We start from the raw sequence: 27,151 nt of genomic DNA, 5'->3' as shown, positions 1-27,151 counted from the left end.
ATTCAAATATATCAGAAAATTTTTTTTAATTAGATAATCATTTTACCATTATTAATTTTAAATCAGTTTTATTGATATCTTTAAAACAATTTAATGATATCAATGATATCTATAACTCATTTAATAAAATCAAATTATATCAATAATTTTTACATCACAAAATGGTTTTCGATATCAATGATAGAATCAGGATGATTTTTAGATATAGGTATTCTATTTAACTGAAGGTATTCTTGAAAAAATAAAGTTCTGATTCTAGCTGACTAGTCGCAGTGATTTTACAGACAGGTCAGGTTATCGCAAATAAAAACATCTGAGAGGTGTCTGTTTTCTTAATATATATATGACAATGAACTTAGTCTATATATGGCTTGTAAAAATGTTTTTCCAGCAGGACCATTTTGAAATGGCTTTCAAAGAAAGTTTTTAACTGGCCAACCATTTCTGATATGAAAGTGTCATTTCTTTCAATATCAAAATATTTGATGTCCCTAATCTTCAGGTTATCTGCTGAACAGATAATCAGTGAACATTTTTTAGCTCCAGTGCACAATAGCTGGCCTTGGATTTGATAATAGTAATTATGATTCATATTAAGAGAGTATTGTCCACGGTCGTAACAACTTAAATAAGGCACTGTGACAGGAGTGATATCTTTGTCTCTTGCAGAATAAGGACATTTTGCTTCAACAATATGCTTTGCATTAATAATACCATCCGGTGAAGATGCTAAAAATGGAAATTGTTTCGAGACCACTAAACCACAGGAATGCACAGTGTTGCCGGTGTCTTCCATAAATCTTGTTATAGCGATTGTTTCATGTTTGCGTCCATGTTCCAAGGCGGCCGCTTTAATTTCTCTTGTATCAACTAAAGATCTGGCTAGTTTATCTTTATCAGTCCGGTCAGTAGACTTGCAAATTTTACCAAACATCGAGGATGGTAGGCGCTTTGTACGTTCCTCTTTCCATAATTTATTCACGCTCTGGCCCATTGTTTTTTTTTCGATATCAATAACCGTTTCATCACTGATTTTGGTAACGAAAATTTTCTGAAGGAAATTCTCTTCTGGCGAAAGTTTTAAATAGTCATGATCTAATGCAACAGCTTTAGTGTTTGCTGGTTCAAAAGTTTGAAATATTGGCATTTTGGATATGCCAGGGAAATTCAAGCATGCATTTCTGAAATGGTCTTGATAGCTAACAGAATTTCTAAACTGCTCTGGTCTTGGGTCAAAGTCAATGTTTGTTAATTCAGCTGCACCAGGCATATCAAGTGTATCAGCCTTTAATGGACTACCTAAATATTTTTTACACTTATGAAAACTTTGCAATTTTTGGGTGCATGTTTCTTCCGTTTTTACTGTCTTTTTCTGGGAGAACATTACTGCACCATAAAGTACTGTGCACACATGTTTGCAGTGAGCATGTGGCCCCATACCAGCAGCACATTCACACTGTGCCTCAATAACTGACCCCCCAGAGTTAAGTTCAATATCTACAGTATAACACACACCTTTCTTCATCTCTGCATGACAACTTGATTTAATATATACAACATCCTGTCCTGGTGACATACGGAAATATCTCAAAAACTGCTCATTGTATAGTCTTTGAATACGATTATCCAGGGTTTTCTCATGCTGTGCCAGATACTTATGCACACTGTCTAGTTCTGTTTTCGGAAATTTTGAATCCGAGTTGACATCCGCATATTTTGTGGGATCTGGTAATGTCATGTTGTATTCAGGCTCTAAAGTCTCTACATTTCCAAAGTTTTGATTTCTCTCGTAAGACACTAATCTGTAAATAGAATAGGGAACTATTTCAAATAAGATGTATTACACGGCAGAATATAAATTCGTAATGAAAACGTTGAAACCAAACCCCACCCACTCACAGATGTATGAACAACAACGTAAAATAAAAATGTCTGGAAATAAAGAAATATCAAGAAACAAAGGAAAATATATTTTCTGGTCATTTATTTAGACTAATATAAAATAAAGCTACAATTAACTCTTCAAACATACGCTAAATAGCAAATTATACGCGAAATAAATGTTGACAGCGTTCATTTTCGCCGCGGCGGAATTCTACTTTCGTTTTCAAAATATCTGTTTTCTCTCTAAAATAACGGGAAATGTACGTACCTTTCAACCAATTCATTCTTACGTCCAGAAAGTCTAGCACCCCTTTTTTTCAATTCTGCCTTCAGTTGTGGAATTGTAAGTGATCCGAACTTAGATTCCATTTTTTAAAAGTAAAGAACGTTTGTTTTGATTTGTCTCAGAATGATGCTAATCGATAAGGGATTCTGATGGACCGGGAACAGTGGCGCCACCTATCGGTTGGCAGGGGAAGATAACCAACTATTATCTGCCATTAACTGATACGAGATATTTGACGTTGGTCGTGGAAACGTGCTAAATGAGACACAGTCAGAACGTCTAACATTTACCATTAGTGGTCGATTTTGCCGTTTCTAAGAGATGTATAACAGCAGTAGGCAAACGAAAGCTGTCAGCAAACTGTTCTTTGCTTCCTGAATATAACCTTGACACAAAGATGCAACACCCTTTGAAAACTGTTTCCCGAACAAAGTTCATATTTGTATTACACAATAAACAACAAGTAACTAAATGCTGCTCCATATTTTTCGGGAAAAATAGAATTGATAAATTAAATCCATGCTTAAGATTATAATCTATGCTTTAGTAAATTTAAGAAGGTAAGAATGCGGCAGAGTATATAGCTTTAAAGACGATCATATATTTCATGCCCTAATGAAATTACAAAATCGCAATCCATTTCTTAAATTTAATTTACTTACCGCTCTTTGTCCGCATATGCTTGACGTGTTGACAATATTCCCTGCAAAAAGAAGTTAACACAGGATAAGAAAGATAAGAGAACTTAATGTCTGACTCGCTGATTTAATTACGTTCTTTCAAAAATACCAGCTATTTACTTGTTTATTGATGACGATGATGATGATGATGATGATGAAATGATATATAAACATTTTTTTTCTGATAAATGTGCGAAGTGCCAACGAATAGAACACTATGTTGAACTAGCGAAATTAGGCTTTCAGTCTTAGCAAATCTTGATTTTTAAAAAAAATTTAATACAGTTTAATATCTTTCAACAATTGTCTTATCGCTTTTCTTTGGTGATCACTGACAATTTTGTAACAAGAGTTCCGCTTAATGGAAACAGGGTAAGTAGAACGGGACAGGGCAAGGGGTAGGGTGTGTATGTGTGTCGTGTGTGTTCGCGGAGGGATGTGGACGAGGAATACCGAGTAACAAAATGGGAATGAAAAAATGAAAGGAGCCATCTCTATGACCTTGACCTAAAGCCATTGACGGGTCTTCCAGTGGTGCGTAGTCGTTACATAATTTTTGAAAGCCGTAGCTATTATACTTTCTGCTTTGGAGTACGGGAACAAAAAGGGAATACAAAACGTTACCTTGACCTCTATGAAATTCGAAAATAACAGGTGTCTTTCTCAAACTAAACTCTTGTCAATTTATAATATTTGAAAACCGTAGCTTTTATACATTATGACAGAATCTGCAAATATAACCATTTCAAGTCTCCAAGCTACTGTGACTTTGACCTTTGACCTACTGACCACTGAAATTATATGACTTCTCCCCAGTTGGTGCTTAGTCATTATGTAGAGTTCGGAACCATTTTTCAGTCTCCAGGTCTCCGTGCCATTGATTTTTGACCTTCTGGTCCAAACACAAGACGGACCCTCCTTAGGTAGTGTTTAGCCATAAAGTAAAGTTTGAAACCTGTAGCCCTTGCACACTTTGAGAGTCCGGAAAAGGAAAGTTTTGGCGGACGGATGGGCAGACGGACATAGGAATTATATAATGATCACAATTATAGTTGTTCAAAACGGGCGTAGAAAAACTCGTAACTACTGCATTATGCTGATCCAAGCACTCGGTAACACTGATCCAAGCACTCGGTGTTTTTACTCCCACGTGTATAAATGAATAAAAGTTTGCGGCTTACGTCATACAATTACAGGTACTCGTTTATTAGTCAAACGGAATGTGACATTAGCTATCCTGCAAGGTGAGAAAATATATTATCAATGACTTCCATATGTTTAGTCAGTGAATAGCAAACTTACCTTTAGACTTAATCAGATGTGGAATAACGAGTTGTGTTAAAAGCACGTGCGACTTAACGTTTGTGTTGAAGATTTCGTCATACTTCTCTTCAGTTATGTCACTAATTCTGTTGAAATGATTCATTCCAGCATTATTTACCTGTAATGCATAATCTGAAAAACTTAATCCAAAGTAAACTGTTCGTATCATTAAAATGACATTACGTACTCAACGCTTTTATAAGCAAACACATATTTTCTTTTTCGTTTAAATAAATTCTTTAAAATGAACATCACGATAAAATAAGAGAGCAGATGGTAGGTGCAGCGTTCTTATGCATAATTATTATTTTCGCACTTTCACACTTCCGTAGAAACAACATTTGTATTACCCTGTCAACATCTGCCGTACTCGTATGAACGCGGATTCACTGATTGAGTTTAATTAAGTCTGTAAATTTGGCCGATTAACGAACAAACGCGACTTGGACTAAAACTTGATTTTAACTGATCAAGGTATACAGATGAGGTGAAGTGGGGTAAGAACAAACAAGAAAACATTTTAGGAGATTTGCTTGCGCGGATGAAAGACGTTATAACTACAACTAATGACTAGAAATCAGGGGAAGTAATTACATGATGAATATATTTTCAGGTATAACAATATCTTTTTTTAAGGAGAAAAAAAAACGGCATGTATTAAAACTCACAAGCACATTGATCTCTCCATATTTGTCGATGGTTTTCTGGACGATGGATCGTCTGTCTCCTTCTTTGTTTATATCTCCAGCGATATTCAAAATCTGCAAGAGAGTCCTTTTATAACTGTATTCAGAGGGAACAAGAACATAAACGTCTGTATATGAGTCTACCAATACATGCATTTATTTAAGTATTGATAGTGTTTATTAACTTGATTGGTGGTTTATTAGAATATCTCTTATTTTTTTCTTATAGTTTCAAGAACTAACTGCGGCTCCATCCAAAGTTTAGATATGTCTGAACAAAAAAACAAAAAAGTTATTGTTTCTTATGTCTTGTATTAATTTCCAAAGCTATCTTTGATAACAAACTATATCTGTTGATTGTTACCTATCTCCTTCTACATCCTGGAGATGTTGAATTAAACCCAGGGTCTGATAACAACCAAAATCAATGTTTATCTATTTTCCATCAAAATATAATATTAAGTATTAGGCATAAATTAAGACTTTGTTAAAGACTTTTTACTAGATTTTAATGTCTTATGTTTCACTGAGACTCATTTAAACGATACTATTACAGATGAATCGTTAACTATTCAAGGATATGAAATATACAGAAAAAACAATTCTGCACATTCAGGTGGTTATATTGCTTATGTTTCATCAAAATTAATATCTGTTAGGTTAAATTCAATTGAAAATTATCTACCCGAGTCACTATGGATAGCTGTTAAGGACAGGAGTAGTCAATACTTAATAACATTTCTGCATCAGCTTCTAAGGTACTTGATTCAATGAGGGCACTTAAATTTAGGTTAAAAAGAGTGTCATTAAACCAGATCTATTTATCTTACATGAGACCTATTTTAGAATATGCATCTGTCGTTTGGGATTGCTGCACTGAATATGAAAAACTTTCACTACGAAGCTGCAAGAAAAGTTACAGGTTTAACCAAATCAGTTTCTTTCAATAAACTTCTTGTTGAAATAGGATGGGTGTCACTTTCTGATAGGAGAAAAATTCAAAAACTAATTACGCTTTTTTTAAGGACACAATATTTTATTACCAGATTACTTAAATAGAAGTTTTCCAAACATTGGTACAGAAAATGTACCGTACAATCTACGAAATAGTGAAGATTATATTACCATTGCTAGGAGAACCCAGATATACTCAAATTCATTTATCCCATCTTCAGTTTCCTTATGGAATAATCTTGAACTTGAAATTCAGAATTCACCACCACTAAGTATTTTTAAAAGTAGATTAAAGAAAAAATTTCAACCACCACCGGTTCCTTCTTATTATCTTGTTGGTGAAAGACGTTATTCAGTATATCATGCAAGAATAAAAAACTATTGCAGTAACTTAAACAATGACCTTTTCCTTAATCATCTTCGTGAAAATTCAACATGTCATTGTGGAGCCGTATGCGAAGATGATGAGCTTTACTTTTTTCAATGTCCAACTTTTAACCCTTACCCTGCTATATTTCTATAATGGACTGGTCCATCTTTCAATTTGGACAGAACCACTTATTATTCAAAGGGGTTTTTACTGAAAATTTACTGACTGAATAGCGAACAGTGCAGACCATGATCAGACTGCACGGATGTGCAGGCTGATCTTGGTCTGCACTGGTCGCAAAGGCAGAATCATCTGCCGCCAGCAGGCTAAGGGTTAACGAACAACGCATAAATCTATTTAGGTTGACACGACATTTTTATCCTTTGAACTTGGACTGTTTGTTATTGGGAAAACATGTGCTGTTACCAGAGGAAAATAAGGAACTATTCATTGAAGTTTAAAATTATATATAACATACACATCGTTTTTGAATAGCGATTTGCATGTGTATCATAACAGTCCTTAATTACATCCCTCGTTACTCTAAAACTCGTTCGAAATAATTATTGGCATCAACTTCCTTTATCTGTTCGAGCTATTTTCTTCTTTATTATAAGGTCTTTAAACAACCAAAACATAAATATTGCTCATTCACATTGTATTTTGCTCCTTTAGGTTATAATTGTCAGCCGATCAACTTTTATATGTTTTTGTTAGGGGAGGGCATTCATTAATGTTGTAAGAACTTGTTTCAAAACACTTTTTTGCTTTACTTCTTTATGCTGTGTATATCTTCTGTTATTGTAAATATGTACAGAGCAAATAAAATATGATTAAACTAATCTGCAAGAAACAAAATTTGAAGACAGAAACATCAATCTGAAATTCATTTTTAATAAAGTGTAAGCGTAACTTTCAGTCTTAATAATTATTATTCAATTTCTAATCTCATGCTTTACTCGAGGATTACAAAACTTTTATGTAAGATTTGTGCGCCAGGCAGAAATAGGAAATATGTGAGAGATAAAAATCTAAAGGTGCATTTTGGTTATTAGACAAGGGATTGGTTCAAAAGTGATCAAGGTCTCCCGCGGGACTAACGACGCTCGAAATGTTATCTCTAGACAGGTACTTATTATTTTCTTTATTTTTAAAGAAACATTTTGGTTATTACTTGATCCTGGTTTAAGCCCGCTTCTCTGCACAGACCATTCACTCGTTTAAGGTTGTCTTCATTTCTTCCAGAAATAACTAGACGGCAGCCAAGTTGTGCAAACTTGATTGCCACGCCCTCTCCTATACCACTGCTGGCTCCTGTTGATTGTAAATGTAAACAACAACACCAACAAAAGAAAAAACGTTTGTCATCGCACTGGAGGTGGAAAATTAAAATTTTTATATCTTACTTCAGAGGAAGTGTAGCGACTGAAAACCATATTTCTTTGAGTCAGTGTAGTACACACAACTTGTTTTCTGGAATGTTTAGAATGTGCGTGGACAGTTCTAAGGAAAACCTGGTGCAGACAGAACATTCACGTGATATATGATTGTCACACTAGTGTTACTCTAGTAACTACCAATCATACCTTTCTCATAGAGGAGCTGAACTCTACTGTCCCTGTTCCATGGCAGGGTTGACTGGTTCCCGGCTTGTAATGGTCGTGCAGAATGAACAGGACAATGTCAGGTTTACTTATTGCCAAGGACAAGGTTGTGAATGGTAAGTTATTTTATAGACTGGAGAATATATTATCGTGACAGTCTGCTCTGGCCTACAACCAGCTGAAACAGGGGGATTGCAAATCGAGTCTTGCTACCAGTCTTCTAATGATCTCAATAGGGCTGGGTACTATCAAAGGAGCTCAAGGGCCTTTATGTATTGACGGAGCTTACGGCCTTTACGAATATGATCTAAAGTTTTCCATAATCTCAACTTTTAAAAATGACTCGCAAACTCGGGTATTTACTAAAGATACATTTATTTAATGAAAATCTGCATTTCTGACCTTTAGCTCCCATGGGTACTAAAACAGAACAGTGTACCTTTTACAGCTTTTAGTTTGTACTACATTTGCCAACTATAACATTTTAGAATGATCAATTTTCGGAGGAGTCAAAGGAATATAACCTAACAAAATATCGGCTTCTTAACCCATATAACCATAACCAACCATCACCAGAACCAGAACAACATATACGTGTTCTGAATATGGAAAACTGACATGCCAACAAATTTGCTCTAGTATGCGCTATTAATATTTTGATAATTAAGTCTAATATCTAAATGTAAAGAAAATGTTTACCTGTTATAATTGCTACCTGTCCTCTTAGAGATCCCATTATTTATATGTTAATAACTGTGTCGCCTCTGACTTATCTAAGCGAGGTCGTACTTAACGACACCTGTAGAGTAAATGAATATACTATGGTCCGCTTCAAAATGATCTTTCCTATAACTTGATTAGAACTTTATATTTACGATTTACATACTAAATAGTACGTCATGTTAGTGATTGCATAAGCGTTACATTTATAAGGCTAAGATATCACACAAATAGTTTATTTTAGGTTACACCTGTCTTCACTACAGTCGTAGTATAGTTTTAGATCGACTATTCAAAGAATAGGAAGAGCTATTGGACTCACCCATGCATCGACGTCCATGTTAGCGTTGGCGTCCCGATTTGGTTAGGTTTTTGTGTGTAAGCTGTTACCTCAGTTTTCACTAATGCAATGGGAATGGATTGAGACTTCACACACTTGTTCACTGTGATAGACTTGCTTGCAATGCACAGGTTCATAACTCTTTTTTTTTACAAAATTTCCCCTTTGTTTCGACTTAGAAATTTTTATTAAAGGTTTAATATGTAAGCTGCTATCTCAGTTCCCACTAATGGGAATTGATTGAAATTTCACGCACCTGTTCGCAGTGATAATCTGGTATGCAGTGCACAGGTTCCATAACTCCATTTTGCATTTTTACAAGGTTATGCCCATTTTTCGACTGAAACAAACAGCAGAAGCAGTTAGAGATAATGCTTCGACAAAGTGTCAAATTCTCTTTGAAAGAAAAACTTGGAAAAGAATTGCATTAACTGGAAGAACAGATGATTTCCCTTAGCGACAACCCTCTAACTTGTGAAATCCAGATTGTTGCATTAAAGCCAGTGAACGATATTATTGGATCGATCAGTAACTGTCTAAAAATCAGGGCAAACTCCTCAGTGTTAAATTCGCAAGAGTCGCTGCAAAGCCAAATACAAGCTCACGAAGGTAATGGCTTTCGACAAAGAACTGCTACACTTGAAAAGGAACTTGATTATGATAGTTACGGGTGTCCCAAGTACTGTACATGGGCGGGAAAATACATTATCGTTGCCTTACAAGATCAATTGGAGCTACTGCAGTTTGATGTAGAAAAGATGTCGTTTCTATCGGCTTACAACTACTGCTGTTACGTTGCCAGAGGTACAATCCATTATCGTCATGAATGTTTTGTCAAGACGACTGGAACTGATGACCAAAATAAGTTCAGAATTTGCTTACCATGCTATTTCATACAACGAATCCATTGGACATCTCATTTGCTTGTCTCAGACAGCGGGTGCTATTGATTTCATGGACGTTGATGGTCGTCAAGCATATGCTGTTCCAGTGACAGAGAACGAAATTCCTAAGTTACAGTCCGCACATGCAGTAGCATTTGACAAACAGACTGAAAGGACCATACTTAAAGAACTTACAAACGGGGAAGATGTTAATCTCAGAGGACCACTAGATGTAGTTCTTGACTCTGAGAATAATGTATACGTCTTTGGCCGTGATGGAAATCCTATTTTGCAGTGCGACAAAGATTTGAACGTTTAACCTTTACCCTGCTAAATGTCTAAAATGGACTGGTCCATCATTCAATTTGGGCAGTACCATTTATTATTCAAAGGGGTGTTCACTGAAAATTTACTGACTGAATAGTGAACAGTGCAGACCATGATCAGCCTGCACGGATGCAGGCTGATCTTGGTCTGCACTGGTCGCAAAGGTAGAATCACTTGCCGACAGCAGGCTAAAGGTTAAAGAGAAATAATGCATACGGAGAATAAACTAGAATATGCGTACAGTACGAGTTTCGACAAGGACATGTCAAAATTTGTCATATCGGAACAACACGGGTTTTTATCTTAAACTGTACAGTTTCAAATGGAGACACACAACTGTTTCTCATTCACCTATTATATGGTAGTTTTGTGTGTGATGTCTTTCTTATATACTTAGTGTAGAAGAAAATTAAAGAAAAATATATCACGCTAATTATCCAGTATAAGAATAGTATGTATTATCTGCAGAGTTTGCGAATTCTAGGTTCTGGCAGCAAATAACGTAAACGGGAATTTGAAATGTTGACGACAGAATAATAAGGATAGACCATACACATGAAGTTAGTGAAGCTATGGGATTTAACTGTATTTGCGTATCTTGTATCAGAGTTGTTACTTTATAAATCAGAAATACAATTTTGATTATAGCTTGAGCGAAGCGCTTGCCTTTTTCAAACATTTTACACCAATCAAATCAAGATTCGAGTAGTTCTTTAATGGAATGACCATGATATATGTGAACCACTTTTAATTTGTAAATAGAAATAATCACCACGAAGCCATAATATCGAGCAAAATCGTGCTATATCTTTTGCGCATGTGGCCAATCTTTACAGCGATTGCCTGTAGCGTACTGAAACAGGTAAAAATTTCGTTGCCTCAAAAACGGGCCAATCTTTACTGAAAAAGCTTGAAAATCCTGACTATGAACAGTGACGCCTGTCAAAATAGAGTCCATTTTATATGAAATTCTATATAAAATAACTGTTGTTTTGCGTGCTAAAGTGTGGCGCGTGGCCGTTAACTGTTACCTATTGCTATCATGGGTTCTATCACAATAAAATTTGAATAGCCGCGGAGCAGGGCTTTAACAACTCTTCAGCTCAAGAGCAGACTTTCATTATAATGACTTCATTTACCGTAAAAGCGTATAAAATAACCAAATATACGTTCTTCGACGATACAGTGCTCTTTCGGGTAACAACCAAATATACGTTCTTCAACGATACAGTGGTCTTTCGTGTATTGCAAAACGAGTCCTAACTTTTGCCAACATGCCCACAACGTTCAAATACGTATTTTATAAATAATCAATATGATCGATTTTACCAATAAGATCGATTTTGATGATGACTTCCACAATTTTGTCGAGATAACACATATATTGCCTTCAAATCTACATAAGTCTTATGTTTGTCTTATAAGTCGTTATTATGCATGATTTGAATTTAAATAGGTCAGGGTTTTCTCAAGAATGCTTAAATTATGCAAATTTGACAGTTTATTGATTCATATCGATAAAAATAGGTATTTTAAATAAAGTCACTCCTAACAAAATTTATTCATCATGAATTTTACAGGTGAAATAGTGAAAGAAAATCCGCTTTCCAGAACCATAAGTAATAAACGTTTCAATTTCAGGAATTAAAAGTGAAACAAGAGGGCCAAGATGGCCCTTGGTCGCTCACCTGAGAAACACACCATAACAGTGAAAAATGTTTGATCTAGTGATTTCGTAGAAACAAATATTCTGTGGCCAATTTTCATTAAAATTGGAGCAAAAATCTGAGTGTAAACAAGTATTTCCTTTACCTAGTGACCTAGTTCTTGACCCCAGATGACTCATATTTGAACTTGATCTAGATTTTATCAAGGCTATCATTCTGACTAAATTTCATAAATATCAATTGCAAAATACAACCTCTAACGCATACACAAGGATTTTCTTTGATCTGATCTAGTGACCTAAGCCTTGATCCCAGATAACCTATATTCGAACTTTATCTAGATCTCACCAAGGCAACCAATCTGATTAAATTTTAAGAAAATCCATTGTAAAATGCAGCCCCTATTGCATACACAAGGTTTTTCCTTGATTTGACCTAGCGACCTAGTTTTTGAACCCAGATGACCGATTTTCGAACTTGACCTAGATTTCATCAAGTTTATCATTTTGACAAAATTTAATGAAGATCAGTTGAAAAATACAGCCTCTATCGCATACAAAAGGTTTTATTTTAATTTGAACTAGTTACCTGGTTTTTAATCCCAGATGACGGTTATTAAACTTAACTTTTTTCTGAACACATTTAACGCTTATCATTTTTGTAATTGATATCAAAAAACAACATTTAGAAATCTGTTTTACACTACTTTTCACTCGTTAAGCAAAAACTGTTGTACCAATTTCCTTTACTGTTGCACTAGCACTTCAGATTACACTCTGTAAGTGAAGTTTAAACTGTTTTTACAAGGTAACACAAAATCGAAAGACACTCATTTCTTAACAGCTGTTGCTACACCGGCAGATACACAATGTCTCCCGCCATCTAGAAACATGATCTGACCAGTGATAAAGCTTGCCGAATCTGAAGCCAGAAAAGCCACTGCCTCTGCACAATCTTCTGGCTGACCAACACGACCTAGTGGGTGACCCGAAGCTTGTTTTTCCAAAAACTGGAAATGGAAATAAACATGCATGTACCCTATGAAAAAATATACTGATGCGCTTGCATGACTTTGTGTCTTTGTAGATATGTTTCCTATGTTCAAAGAAGAACAAGTAAGTTATCTTACTGACCAAGAAAAAACCCTGAAACAAACGCAATTGACTTTTGTCTTTGAGTTCTGTCTTTCTTTTTCTTCTGATGCAACAGTTTACAATCAGTTAACTGATTTACGTTAAAATGTATTAGTAACAACAAAACATATTCCAAAAATGGTGCAAACTTAATTTCATTCTGTCCTTGTCGAGCTGTAAATTAGATAAGTAACAAGTCTGTAACGAACTGTAACAGCTGAACAGGACTCAGACTCTCTTTAGTTTGTTATGAATGCATGGTTCGTTAAAATAAGATTAGTTGTAAGCTGTAGTTAATGTGCTTATAGTAGTACTGTAGTGCTTATAATACCCACCGCGAAAATAATCCATTAGATATAACTATCACTTGACCTTTATTTTTGTTCAGCTTCCTTATTCATTAGGGGTTTTTTTGGCAAGAAAACGTTTGAAATAAGTTTAAGTGGCGTTAACAGAGAGATTCTCTTAAATTCTTAATCAACATATTTTCGGCGGATATGATGCAACATTGAAATACTGCACGTTACCTTTTGATATAGTTCTTCATCTTGGTATACACCCCAGGGTCGTCGAGCAATGTTACTTACTATGGTACCAGGACTGAAAGATAAATGAAACACATTTAGTTGAGAGATATATACACTCTAGAACTTTACACAAGCCTCATGGCAATTGTTTCGTTCTTCAACTGTTATACTTTGAAATTCTCTATTTTTCATTAATTAAACCATATCAAATATAGTGGTTTCTTCTGTGATACTTGAAGCGTGCTTGCTTTCACCTGTGCACGCGAAGCTCGTGTTGTAATTCATGTTATACAAACTTTACAATGCAGATTTCCAAAAATGACATGTCATAACATGGTAAAAGTCGAATGCAAACTCGGAAACAACCCGTTTTTCAAAATGTCACGACTTTTTACAAAATCATTCTATTATTGTTCTGATTTGTAAATATCAACATAAACTTCTACGAAAAGGTTATACACCCGCACAGGCGTAGCCCATATAATTTATTTCGAATCTAATAGCGTGGTAATCATTTTTTGGTTTTCTAGCAAAGATTGTTAACAATCGTTTCGTCTTACTGAAAAAACATAGATTGAATACTGAAATAATTACAATATTTAAGATGAAATAAAACTTATCACTTACTTAATAGCGTTTACTCTTACTCCGTGAGGGGCCATTTCTACAATTCAAAAATGGCAACTACTGTAATTAGTTGGCCCAACACGATCTTCTTATATAGATCTTCAACTTAAGTTACATTGGGGACGCACATATGAATTCCTGTTCTCGACTGTTTGTTTAGTTGATATAACGTTTCGTTTTGAAATAGCAACTGTTTCACTTTACGCATTAAGCGAAATGTTCTTGATAAAATTCCGTAAATACTAGCGATGCATCATAAAATGTTAAAGGTCAAGGATAAATTTTCAGTAATTGCAGACGTACATTTTAATTCTTGCAAAATAGTTTATCATTTACAAGATATTATAGAAATATAATATATTCATACAACAGTTTGTTTTCTTTTTTCATTTCAACTTACCTAGTGCGAGACACTGTGTAAACATATCCATAGAAGCTTTTGTCATACAATAAACACCGACCTCTGGCATCTACAAGGATATACATATATTAAAAGAAAAAGAGGGCCATTCTGTCAAGCTATTAGAAGCACCGATAATCGGTAAGGGGCTCGTGTTTAAAGATCGAAACATTTGATCATTTTAGAACGTTTTACTTACAAGCGTTGTTCTTTATGAGACTGATTATAGTACCGGAGAAGTGCACAGGAGGTGCAACAGCATTTACGTCCAGAACATGAAAAAACAAGGCTTGAAAAACATATGAGAGATAATTTTCAACAAATCTGACCGTAACTCATAAACCGGGCATGATAAAACCATGTCCTGTCGTTGTGTGCAAGCTCAATTCATAATGTGACAATTTCTGTAAGTTTAGGTCAAATCCCCTAAACACTGCAGTAATGGTTATCCGGACAAAGATTTCGGGTTACGGACGGACGGAAGGAAGGACAAGGCGGCAACTTTCTGCTACTCCGAAATTTTTCGGGAAGCATAAAATAGATAAGTTCAAACGATGTTTAAAATAAGAATCTATGTTATAACAGTAATTTTATGTAGGTAAGAATGCGGTAGAGTTAAGCGCCTTTAAAGACGACCATATATTGCGTAACCTAACGAAATTACAAAACCGCGATTTATTCTTAAATTTGCTTACTGCTCTTTGTCCACAAATGCTTGACGTGTTGACAATATTCCCTGCAAAAGAAGTTATGAAAGGAAAGGTAAGGGAAGTAAATGCCTGACTCGCTGATTTAATTACGTTCTTTTCAAGATTTCAACTCTATACTTGGTTGTTGATGATGATGACATGATATATAAACATTTTTTTGCTAATAAATGTGCGAAGTGCCGACGAATAGAATACAGTGTTGAACTAGCGAACTTAGGTTTTCATTCTTAGTTAAATCTTGATTTTTATTTATCTTTTAATACAGTATAATATATTTCAACAATTGTCTTTCCGCTGTTCTTTGTTGACCACTGATAATCTTGTATTAAGAATACTGCCTAATGGGGCAGGACACCTCCGTTCGCAAGCAGGATGGGACAGAGCAAGGGGTAGGGGATATGTGTGCCGTATGTGTGCGCGGAGGAATGTGGATGAGGAATACTAAGAAACAAAATGGGACTGAAAGAAATGAAAGGGGCCATCTCTATGACATTGACCTGAAAGCCATTGACACCAAAATCAATACGGATCTTCCAGTGGTGCGTAGTCGTTATGTAAAGTTTGAAAGCAGTAGCTTTTATACTTTCTGCTTTGTGGTCCGGAAACAAAAAAAAGGAAATACAAAACGTTAGGTCCTCGTTACCTTGACCTTTGTGACATCCGAAAAATAACAGGTGTCTTTCTCTTACTAAACTCAGTCAATTAGTTATATTTGAAAGCCGTAGCTTTTATACATTATGAATCTGCAAATATAACCATTTTCAGTCTCCAAGCTACTGTGGCTTTGACCTTTGACCTACTGACCACTGAAATAATAAAGACTTCTCCTCAATTGCTGCTGAGTCATTATGTAGAGTTCGGAAACCATTTTTCAGTCTCCAGGTCTCCGTGACATTTGATCTTTGATATACTGGTCCCAAAAACAATAGGGATCCTCCTTAGGTAGTGTGTAGCCATCAAGTAAAGTTTAAAACCTGTAGCCCTTGCACACTTTAAGAGTCCGGAAAAGGAAGGCAGGCGGACATAGTAATAATATAATGATCACGTCACAGTTGTTCAAAACGGGTGTAGAAAAACGTATAACTATTGTATTATGCTGATCCAAGCACTCGGTAACAATTGCTTTTACTCCCACGTGAATATGAATAAAAGCTTGCGGCGTACGTCGTACAATTACAAGTACTCGTGCTCTATTCATTTATCAGTCAAATGAAATATTACAATGGCTATTCTGCAATATGAGAAAAATATATTATATATATATAGTCAGTGAATAGTAAACTTACCTTTAGACTTGATCAGATGTGGCATAACGAGCTGTGTTAAGAGTACGTGCGACTTTACATTTGTGTTGAATATTTCGTCATATTTCTCTTCAGTGATGTCACTAATTCTGTTGTAATGTATCATTCCAGCATTATTTACCTATAATGCATAATCTGAAAAGCTTAATCCAAAGCAAAATGTTCATATCATTAAAATATGGAAGCCCTGGAGGGACAATTGATTTCCGTACTTCCCACTTCTGACTTCTAACTTCCGCACTTCTGACTTCTAACTTCCACACTTCTGACTTCCAACTTCCTGACTTTCGACTTCTGATTTCCAACTTCCACACTTCTTACTTCCGACTTCTTTACTTCTTACTTCCTTCTTCTTACTTCTGCACTTCTGACTTCTAACTCCCGCACTTCTGACTTCCAACTTCCTGACTTCTTACTTCCGACTTCCAACTTCCACACTTCTTACTTCCGACTTCCAAAGAGGGAAAGTTGGAAGTCAGAAGTGCGGAAGTTGGAAGTCAGGAAGTTAGAAGTCAGAAGTGTGGAAGTTAGAAGTCAGAAGTGCGGAAGTTAGAAGAGGGAAGTAAGAAGTCAAGAAGTCGGAAGTAAGAAGTGTGGAAGTTGGAAATCGGAAGTCGAAAGTCAGGAAGTCAGAAGTGCGGAAGTTAGAAGAGGGAAGTAAGAAGTCAAAAAGTCGGAAGTAGAAGTGTGGAAGTTGGAAATCAGAAGTCGAAAGTCAGGAAGTTGGAAGTTAGAAGTGCGGAAGTTAGAAGTCAGAAGTGCGGAAGTTAGAAGTAAGAAGTCAAGAAGTCGGAAGTAAGAAGTGTGGAAGTTGGAAATCAGAAGTCGAAAGTCAGGAAGTTGGAAGTCAGAAATGTGGAAGTTAGAAGTCAGAAGTGCGGACGTTAGCAGTAGGAAGTAGGAAGTCAAGAAGTTGGAAGTGAGAAGTGTGGAAGTTAGAAGTCAGAAGTGCGGAAGTTAGAAGAGGGAAGTAAGAAGTCAAGAAGTCGGAAGTAAGAAGTGTGGAAGTTGGAAATCAGAAGTCGAAAGTCAGGAAGTTAGAAGTCAGAAGTGCGGAAGTTAGAAGAGGGAAGTAAGAAGTCAAGAAGTCGGAAGTAAGAAGTGTGGAAGTTGGAAATCAGAATTCGAAAGTCAGGAAGTTGGAAGTCAGAAGTGTGGAAGTTAGAAGTCAGAAGTGCGGAAGTTAGAAGTAGGAAGTAGGAAGTCAAGAAGTTGGAAGTGAGAAGTGCAAAAGTTAGAAGTCAGAAGTGGGAAGTACGGAAATCAATTGTCCCTCTAGGGCTTCCATATTAAAATGACATTACGTGCTCAACGCTTTTATAAGGAAATACATCTTTTCCTTTACATCAATACAATACAAAATGAAAATCACGATAAAAGAAGAGAGCAGATGGTAGGTGCAGCGTTCTTATGCATTATTATTTTGGCACTTTCACACTTCTTTAGAAACAACATTTATATTACCCTGTCAACTTTTGCCGTAATCATTTAAACGTGGATTCACTGCTTGAGTTTAAGTCTGTAAATCTGGTCGATAAGCGAACAAACGCGACTTGAGCTAAACTTGATTTTAACTGATCAAGGAATACAAATTAGGTGAAGTTGGGTAAGAACAAGAAAGAAAACATTTTAGCGATTTTGCTGGCGCGGATGAAAGACGTTATGACTACAGCTAATGAAAAGAAATCAGGGGAAGTAGTGACATGATGAGTATATTTTCAGGTATAAAAATATATTTTTTAAAGGAGAAAAAGCGCATGTATTAAAACTCACAAGCACATTGATCTCCCCATATTTGTCGATGGTGTTCTGGACAATGGACCGTCTGTCTTCGTCTTTGTCTATATCTCCAGCGATATTCAAAATCTGAAAGAAACACAATTTGAAGAAAGAAACATCAATATGAAATGTCAAATATGAACACAAAGACACTGATTCATAATTTCATTTTTTTAATACAGTCTTAGCGTAACATTCAGTAATAATAATTATTATTCAATCACTAATCTCATGCTTCCTCGCATATCCGATACAAGGAAAAACGATACATTGAAATGTGTTTCAAGTAAGGCACATAGACATGAACTGAGAATAACGCAAGAAAAAGAGATGCTTTGCACGACGATTACGAAACTTTTATGTAAGATTAGTGCTCCAGGCAGAAATAGGAAATATGCGAGAGAAAAAACTCTGCACCTGTATATTTGTTATTAGACTTGGGATTGGTTAAAAATGATCAAGGTCTCCCACAAGATTAACGACGCTCGAAGTGTTATCTCTAAATGAGCACTTATTTTTTGCTTCGTATTTAAAGAAACATTTTGGTTATTACTTGGTCCTGATTTAAGCCCGCTTCTCTGCACAGACCATTCACTCGTTTAAGGTTGTCTTCATTTCTTCCAGATATAGCTAGACGGCAGCCCAGCTGTGCAAACTTGATTGCCACGCCCTCTCCTATACCACTGCTGGCTCCTGTTGATTGTAAACAACAACAACAACAAGAAAACGTTTGACATCACATTGTTGGTAGAAAATTTGAATTTTATATCTTACTTTGCAGGAGGTGCAGCGACCGAAAACCATTTTTCTTTGAGTCAATATAGTTAGAAACAACATGTATTCTAGAATGTTTGGAATGTGTGCGGACTGTTCTAAAGAAAACCTGGTGCAGACAGGACAATCACGTGATATATGATTGTCACACTGAGCGAGTTCAGCTTACAGAGACTAGTGTTACTCTAGTAATACCTTCCTCACAGAAGAGCTGAACTCTGCTGTCCCAGTTCCAAGGCAGGGTTGACTGGTCCCCGGTTTGTAATGGTCGTGCAGAATGAACAGGACAAAGTCAGTTTTACTTATTGCCAAGGACAGGGCTGTGAACGGTCAGTTATTTTATAGACTGGAGAATACTTAGTATACTATCATGACAGCCTGCCCTGCCCTAGAGATTTTTTTCAGCGGAAATCGGGGAAATAGCATGTCGGGTCTTGCTTCCAATCCATTACAGGTACCAGAACAGAACAGTGTACACTTTTCAGTTTTTACTACATTGGCAACTCTAACATCTTAGAATGTTCAATGTTCGGAGTAGCCAAAGGAATAGGACCAACATGGTGGTCGAAGTCTCAGAACTACGGTGTTCCATTAGGGCCAGCGCCTGCTCCCTGTGAACGCGAAGCGCGAAGGTACGACGGTACGATGGCGAAGCGCGACAGTACGATGGTAAAGCGCGACAGTACGATGGTGACAGTCCGTCGTACTGTCACGCTTCGCTATCATACTGTCGCGCTTCACCATCGTACTGTCGTGCTTCACCATCGTAGTGTCGCGCTTCGCCATTGTACTTTCACGCTTCGCCATCGTAGTGTCGCGCTTCACCATCGTAGTGTCGCACTTCGCCATCGCACTGTCGCGCTTCACCATCGGAGTGTCACCATCGTACTGTCGCGCTTCGCCATCGTATCGTCGTACCTTCGCGCTTCGCTTTCACGATGGTGAAGCGCGACAGTACGATGTTGACTGTCCGTCGTACTGTCGCGCTTCGCCATCATACTGTCGCGCTTCGCCATCGTACTGTCGCGCTTCACCATCGTAGTGTCGCGCTTCGCCATCGTAGTGCCGCGCTTCGCCATCGTAGTGTCGCGCTTCGCCATCGCACTATCGCGCTTCACCATCGTACTGTCACCATCGTACTGTCGCACTTCGCCAACGCATATTTGCGCTTCACTATGGTACTGTCGCCTTCCTGTCAAGCATGCGCAAACGAATTCACTTAGTCCGCATAACGCCAGACGGAGGAACGTGCTTTGGATTTACTTACTAATAATCTTGTTTAACATAAATCTACATTTTGTTCCAATATGTTTCTTCAATTAAAACTTTAAGGTCAGTGGTAAAAAGATATGGTGTGCCGGGTAAGCGGAAACAAACAACTTTATTTTTAGACCTAATCAACACTTTTGTATAAAATTTACACAAACGCTTTATCAGCAAAATTTATACAAGAGTGTATTTTTTTTATCTGACAATATATACTTTTAACGTTTCATGGCTTGAAATATAAGAGCTGATTAAACAACATTTTCTCACAAAACAATTAATTACATGTAAATACATTATCATTTATTTTTCAACAGAGAGGCTAATTTTGAATACAATGATATTTTGTTCATAAATAACACTCGGTCGGGTGATATTCGTTTAAAGAACACCCTACCGGTTGATATTCATTTTTATTATTCCTCAAGTAAACAATGTAAAATAGCCATAGACCAACGGAGACTAATTCTGAATAGTACATCTCAAACAATATTAAGGTATGATATTTTTAATATTATCATGTCAGTGACACTCAGCCGGGGAATTTTCATTTGAATAACATCCGGATGACATTCGTTCGAATAACAGCTGCCGGGCGATATACATTTAAATAACACCAGGTCTGGTGATATTTATTTCAATGATACCCGTGCCGAAAAGCGTTCCAATTATTTGATCATTGGACAGATTTGACAATACTATACAGTCGGTCCTTAAGTAAACAGAGAAAAGATGATGAAGCGCGACAGTTCGATGGTGACACTACAATGGTGAAGCGCGACAGTGCGATGGCGAAGCACGACAGTACGATGGTGACACTACGATGGTGAAGCGCGACAGTACGATGTTGAAGCGCGACAGTACGACGACTGTCACCATCGTACTGTCGCCGCGTCACCGATCGTACTGTAGTGTTCACCATCGTACTGTCCGTCACTCGCGCATCGTACTGTCGCTCGCGCTTGTTGCCATCAGTCGTACTTCGCGCTTCGCGTTCACGGGAGCAGGCGCTGGCCATAACTGAACACCGTACTACAGAACAACGTAATATGCCTGTTGAGTATGAAACACTGTCATTCAACGAAAACAAAATTGCTCCAGTAACCTTAGCCTTATCAATATTTTAATAAAAAATCTCGTAATATCTGAATTTAAAGGAAGTGTATTACCTGTTATAATTGCTACCCGTCCTCTTAAAGATCCCATTATATTTGTAAATAACTGTGTCGCCGCCGAGCTATATTATATGCGAGGTCGTGCTTATCTACACATGAGTATAGTCCGTTTCGACAACGGCAACTTACTCAGTGATAAGAAATTTATATCCGCGATTTACATACTTCATTGAAAACCTCCAACTTTAATACCCTTTAACTGGCTCTGCAGCACAGTGGCGAACGTGTAAGGACATATTACGATTTGAAAGATGTCTTTCTTAACCCTTACCGTGCTATATTTGTAAAATGGACTGGTCCGTCATTCAATATGGGGAGTATCACTTATTATTCAAAAGGGTGTTCACTGAAAATTTACTGACTGAATAGCGAACAGTGCAGACCATGATCCGCCTGCACGGACGTGCAGGCTGATCTTGGTCCGCACTCGCAAAGGCAAAACCACTTGCCGCCAGCAGACTAAAGGTTTATGCCTATGAGATGAGCTGTCTGACTTAAACCAGGGAAAATATGGACAAATATCGTGCATATCAGGTACTAATTTAAGTATCTCTTTATATAAGAATAGGAATTTGTTTTCCTAATTCCGACTTTTTATTTGTTTTCGATTTATTGCTATTCCTAGTTTCTTTCCGAAACTGAATAAAAAAAAAAAAAAAACAGAGAAAAAATCTGAGGGAAGTCCAGAAATACAAAGTAACGACAACTGCGACAGATATTTTCCAACCAAAAGTATTTTGTTTTAACAACGGAAAGGGTTGTTTCCCTTGGTAACAGCACCACGACACAGTATAGTCTGTATAAAAACATAGGGCAATTACTACAAGTTGTTCTAAGCACCATGTGTCGTGGAAGACCTAAAATTTGAACAGAAAGTGATAAAATGCATTCATATCCATTCTATTACCGCACCATCTACGAGTCGTCTACAAAAAACAATAACAAATGTACAGTTAATCAAATAGTCATTTCATTATTTTAAAAACAATTCATCTTACATGAGCCGCGCCATGAGAAAACCAACACAGTGCGTTTGCGACCAGCATGGATCCATACCAGCCTGCGCATCCGCGCAATCTGGTCAGGACCCGTGCTGTTCGCTAACAGTTTCTCTAATTGGAATAGGTTTTGAAAGCGAACAGCATGGGTCCTGACCAGACTGCGCGGATGCGCAGGCTGGTCTGGATCAATGCTGGTCGCAAAGCCACTATGTTGGTTTTCTCATGGCGTGGCTCATATATGGATTAATATGGAATAAAAACTTATGGCTTATACTTATTCCTATTTAGTGCAGTCAGTAGCGGAAATGTATTGTCAATCTAACAACGCAAACACCCATTTTTGTAAGTTCTGTTCTTATAACAATTATAGTTCTTTTCTTCTCTTTTAACAAATTATTTCTTTTTACTCATTTACACTTATCAGCATATGCTGTACAGTTTGCTTCACTAAAAAAAATCTAGATTGTACAGTTTGCTTCACTAAAAAAATCTAGATTGCAAGTTATAAAGAATTTTTAAGGATATCCTTTCAAATATAAGGCGCAACAAAACACATCACAGCTTGTGGACATAAGTGAAAACATAACAAATTCAACGAAAGTGAAATCGTTAACACATTCTGGAATGACTGTAAAAGGCGTATCCAAAAATACAAATTCGAGTATTTCAATTTGTGTATGAAAGGTTTTATGAAGTTGTTTGAACGTTTTGTACGACTGTATTTAAAACTCTGATTGATTTCAAAGATACTTTAAAAAAAGCAAAAACAGTTGCACAAGGTAAAGGAGGAATGAGAGATGTGCAAAAAGAAAACTACCCTTATTTATTAGGTCAATGACATGACTTGAAATTTACTCGATCAGAAAACTCTTATAGCCATATATACTTTGTACATTCTTCGCAAACAATAATAGTCCAGTTGCAGAAAGGTTATTTTGATAATTGTTACGATATTGTCCGTAAGTATTGACCTGGCACTCATTAATCTTCGCCAATATTTTCGGACGTTTTCGTTAATTTACGCAATATTAGTATCCCGAATGTATCTACATTACTAAAGTAACATGTAAAGTTAATCGATGACACAGTGACGTAGAGGTAAGGGGTCTGACTTGCACGCACGTCACCATCGGTTCGAAATCACTTACTGAATAGGTCCTTTTTTTCAATTTAATGCATATGGGTTCGAAATGGCTTAACGAATAGATCTTTTTTTATTCAATTTAATGCATTGTAATGTTATCGTTTACATTATTTTATGTATCATATTTTATGAATTTTTATTGTTTTCTCTTGTAGCATTTATTTTCTGGAAAGCTGGTGACAGGTGCTTTGTCTTTTTATCTAAGATACTTTTAAAAGAATTTTATTCCACTATTTTACAACGGGAAAATATGATTACTCTTAATAAATGAACCATAAATATCACGATACATTTTGATCAAATGATTAGTAAGTCTGCATATAAAATTTGGGGAAAAAAATATGTGGTCGGACGTAGGACTCGAACCCACAATCCTGATATTGGCAGGTAAACGCTTTGTCCGCACAGCTACCTGCACATGCGACAGTATACCAGTTAAGAACACATGGCTATATGTAATGTTAATACCGCTATTTATAGACCTTTCTAACGTAAACGTAATTACGAAACGGAATACTGAATCCTTAAAATTTTAGGCTAAGTTGTGGTCTATGGGAGACAATTTCAACCAATAGTAATGCAATAGTATCTCCCTTAGACCATTATTTGCAAATAACATTTACGGATTCAGTAATCCGTTTCCGATTTACGTTTACGTTAGAAAGGTCTATTATTCTATTAATTTACGGAAATATACAGAACATTCATGAGTGCCACCTCAATACTTACGGACAATAACAGTTTACACACCTACAGTTTGATTATTCACATTTTATTCCAATTTGTACACTTTAAGCCATCCACTATTAAAATTTCCCGTTAGTGCTATTTTGGACATGACTTTGTTGAAACTTATACCTAGCGGTGTATTTTCTTGTAGTAGTTTTTTGATGACATTGAGGTCTTTGTCACATTGTAGAACATACTGACTGTGCATAATGCATATATACACGTTGCTGTCAGCATCAACAGTAACTTCCCATGGACAGCTTAGAGCAACTGAGTCAACATGAGTAAGCTGTCCAAGCTTTTCCCCTTCCTTTGTAATTGCTAAAACCTTCCCCGAATCACAACAGGAAATATAAATAATTTGTGTACGTTTATCGAGCGCAAGGCAGTAGCTTTTTGCTAAATCCGGTTTTAAATCTTCGCCGACAGGTACGGTAAACATGATTTGACCATCAAGTCGTAGATAGAATATTGCCCTCTCTGTTTTCGACAAACAAATCAGTTGCTTATTTCTTCCGTCAAATGACAATCCTACAACTGCTGACTTTGTATTGATGGACTGTTTCAGCTTGATCTGATTTCTGTCAATTTTCAGAATATCGACTATCGGTTTATCCAAGCCACAAACAGCAAATGTTTCATGATCTATAGACGTCATGGACCAAGGTTCGTTGGTGCATTGATAAGTGCTCAGTGACGTGTTCGTTGTGGTGTCATAAAGCAAAAGTTTGCTTCTAGTTTGTGAGGCAAGGATGATATAATCCCTAATCCATTGACATGATCTCGGCCAGTCCATATCTTCACTCAAACATGTTTCAAGTTCAAGTGTGGCAGTTCGTTCATGAAATTTTCGACCATTGTATTGTGCGGGCATGTCACACGCCAGACAGCTGGGTAAATCTGGTTCAGAGTACTTTTCGTGGACTTTAAAGCAATTTAAAATAGATTCGATGACGGTTGTCAAAGGTTTGTGCTCCTTCAAGTCGATATCACAAGACACAACTTCCTGCTTGAGAATTTGGATCGATTCCTGAAAGTTACAAATTGCTTGTCTGCTATGCCTGGTATGAAGATATGTTTGGAGTGAAGAACCATGCGTAGCTACCGTGTCTGCCTCAAGTTTTAACGCAGTTACCTCCCTTTTCAGAACGTCCATCTTGTCTGTTCTGTTTGAACTGCTTTTCAATATTTTTTCACCTATCTCTTCGGTGTTCTTTAAAACATTTTTCCGTAGAGTTTGGTAAGTTTCTTCAAGTTGACGTTTTACTTGTTCCAGGTCCTGCTTTATCCGAAGCTTTGAATCTTGAACCGTTTTTTGATTTTGTCTTTCGTAACTAAGACACGCATCAATACATCTCTCAAATTCTATCAGTGTCTGCTGTACACTTCTTGAAGCATTTTGTTCTCCGGTATCATCTTTTGATTTCTTACATTCCTCAGCAATAGACACAAGCTCTTCACATTTCTATGAGTCAATATAGCACATTCGTTACAACACAAGACATCGTGATCTTTGCACAGATACTTTACATCTTCAGACGTGTGATTTGTACATTTTGAAATTTGTGACAAGACGTTAACTACTTTTAAATCAACCTCTTTCTCCAAACTGTTGGACAGTTTATGATTCGAAGATGCTTTACTTTTTCTATGGTAAGATTGGCAGTCCGCACACATATTCTCAGCACAATTATAACAATAAACTGTTGCAGCAGTTTCCTTGTCGTCCCTTAAACATGGTTGACAATTAATGCTGTCCGCCATTTTGACTTTATTATACGTTGAAAATTAAAATCGAAAGTAGAAATTTTCTAACCGATACCGTCCTCTTTTTTAAATAGTTACTAGATTGTTTAGTGTTGTGATGCATCAAGTGTTAATGCCGTCCGCAATTTTGACTTTATTATACATTGGAAATTAAAATCGAAAGTAGAAATTTTCTAACCGATATCATCCTCCATATTTTTTAAACAGTTACTAGATTGTTTTGTATTGCATTACATATTATACATACACTTGCCGTAAAATATACAAAAGTCACATTTTGCATAAAATAATCCCGTATATCGATAAAATGCACTCAAAGTTTCAAGGTTCAAGTACATATGTATTAATCACACGACCTTTATCGGAAGGACGTTTAACGATAATACCGTATATCGCATTTCGCGTTTATAATAACTATGGCACGTCAAACGTTGCAAAATTCAGTTAGTAACATTTTTGTTGTATATTACGCTATTATACAGTATTTATATAGCATAATTCATTATTCTAATTCTATAATGTCATATATTTGTCACAAGTAACTCTGTTGTATACTTCAATATTTTGATGGAGATCTACAGCGTGATGTTGATTTTATCTTGTAAAATATTTTTTGTAGTTAAAAAATATCGATACTTTCAATCTTATTTTATTCTTTTATGTTCTAAATATCACCTACATAAACTGTTTGTGTTGCATAATGAAGTATTTTTATGGTGTGCCATGTTATATAGGTTTCATTCCGTAAATGTTTTATTGCATCTTTATGGTAGATCACTACCAAATCAAATGTAAGCCTCCGGTGGTCACAAGTAGTCAAAATATAAATAGTGCTAATCTTTCTCCCTTTGCTCGTGCCCATTCTCAATAGCATCGTGTTTTCTTTTACTCTACCGCTTTTCTATGACGTACCATTTGGGTCAAAAGTCTGAAATCGCTCGAACGGTACCATAATACACGGTAAGCGTGTAAATTTACACGCTCGCCGTGTAAATTTTTACGTTAAGCGTGTTTTTTACACGGTTAGCGTATAAAATACACGCTAAGCGCGTAAATTTACACGCTTACCGTGTAAATTTACACGCTCAAC

The 27,151-nt window shown here is 36.5% G+C and overlaps 3 protein-coding genes across 3 annotated transcripts in view; all 3 read right to left on the bottom strand.

Moving 5' to 3' along the window:
- The window catches only part of LOC123551782 (uncharacterized short-chain type dehydrogenase/reductase y4vI-like), a 29,709-nt gene extending 8,005 nt beyond the window's left edge, over nt 1-21,704 (bottom strand). Inside the window, exons 1-13 of the mRNA XM_053524197.1 lie at nt 21,415-21,704; nt 18,759-18,898; nt 18,200-18,292; nt 16,409-16,547; nt 15,108-15,148; nt 14,413-14,482; nt 14,013-14,049; nt 13,386-13,458; nt 12,558-12,734; nt 7,358-7,555; nt 4,842-4,934; nt 4,153-4,291; nt 2,833-2,873 (exon numbers count right to left, since the gene is read on the bottom strand). Of these exons, the coding sequence (XP_053380172.1) occupies nt 2,833-2,873; nt 4,153-4,291; nt 4,842-4,934; nt 7,358-7,555; nt 12,558-12,734; nt 13,386-13,458; nt 14,013-14,049; nt 14,413-14,482; nt 15,108-15,148; nt 16,409-16,547; nt 18,200-18,292; nt 18,759-18,898; nt 21,415-21,451 (1,278 nt within the window). The 5' untranslated portion in view covers nt 21,452-21,704. The remainder of the gene's footprint in view (nt 1-2,832; nt 2,874-4,152; nt 4,292-4,841; nt 4,935-7,357; nt 7,556-12,557; nt 12,735-13,385; nt 13,459-14,012; nt 14,050-14,412; nt 14,483-15,107; nt 15,149-16,408; nt 16,548-18,199; nt 18,293-18,758; nt 18,899-21,414) is intronic.
- Nucleotides 222-2,382, bottom strand: LOC123534648 (uncharacterized). Its single transcript, XM_045316983.2, has 2 exons — nt 2,153-2,382; nt 222-1,802 (listed from the first exon to the last, which is right to left on the bottom strand). The coding sequence occupies exons 1-2, from the start codon at nt 2,251-2,253 to the stop codon at nt 356-358; spliced, it is 1,548 nt and encodes a 515-aa protein (XP_045172918.2). The 5' UTR covers nt 2,254-2,382; the 3' UTR covers nt 222-355.
- A 2,633-nt stretch (nt 21,705-24,337) lies between the features above and the next one.
- On the bottom strand, nt 24,338-26,058 carry LOC128548764 (uncharacterized). The gene is made up of 2 exons (XM_053524196.1): nt 25,891-26,058; nt 24,338-25,759 (listed from the first exon to the last, which is right to left on the bottom strand). The coding sequence occupies exons 1-2, from the start codon at nt 26,056-26,058 to the stop codon at nt 24,338-24,340; spliced, it is 1,590 nt and encodes a 529-aa protein (XP_053380171.1).
- Between the last annotated feature and the right edge of the window lie 1,093 nt (nt 26,059-27,151).

This window comes from Mercenaria mercenaria, chromosome 15 (genome assembly GCF_021730395.1).
Source record: "Mercenaria mercenaria strain notata chromosome 15, MADL_Memer_1, whole genome shotgun sequence".
Taxonomy (NCBI): Eukaryota; Metazoa; Mollusca; class Bivalvia; order Venerida; family Veneridae; genus Mercenaria; species Mercenaria mercenaria.
The sequence above is the reverse complement of the archived record's forward strand: the minus strand, read 5'-3'. Positions and strand labels throughout refer to the sequence as shown.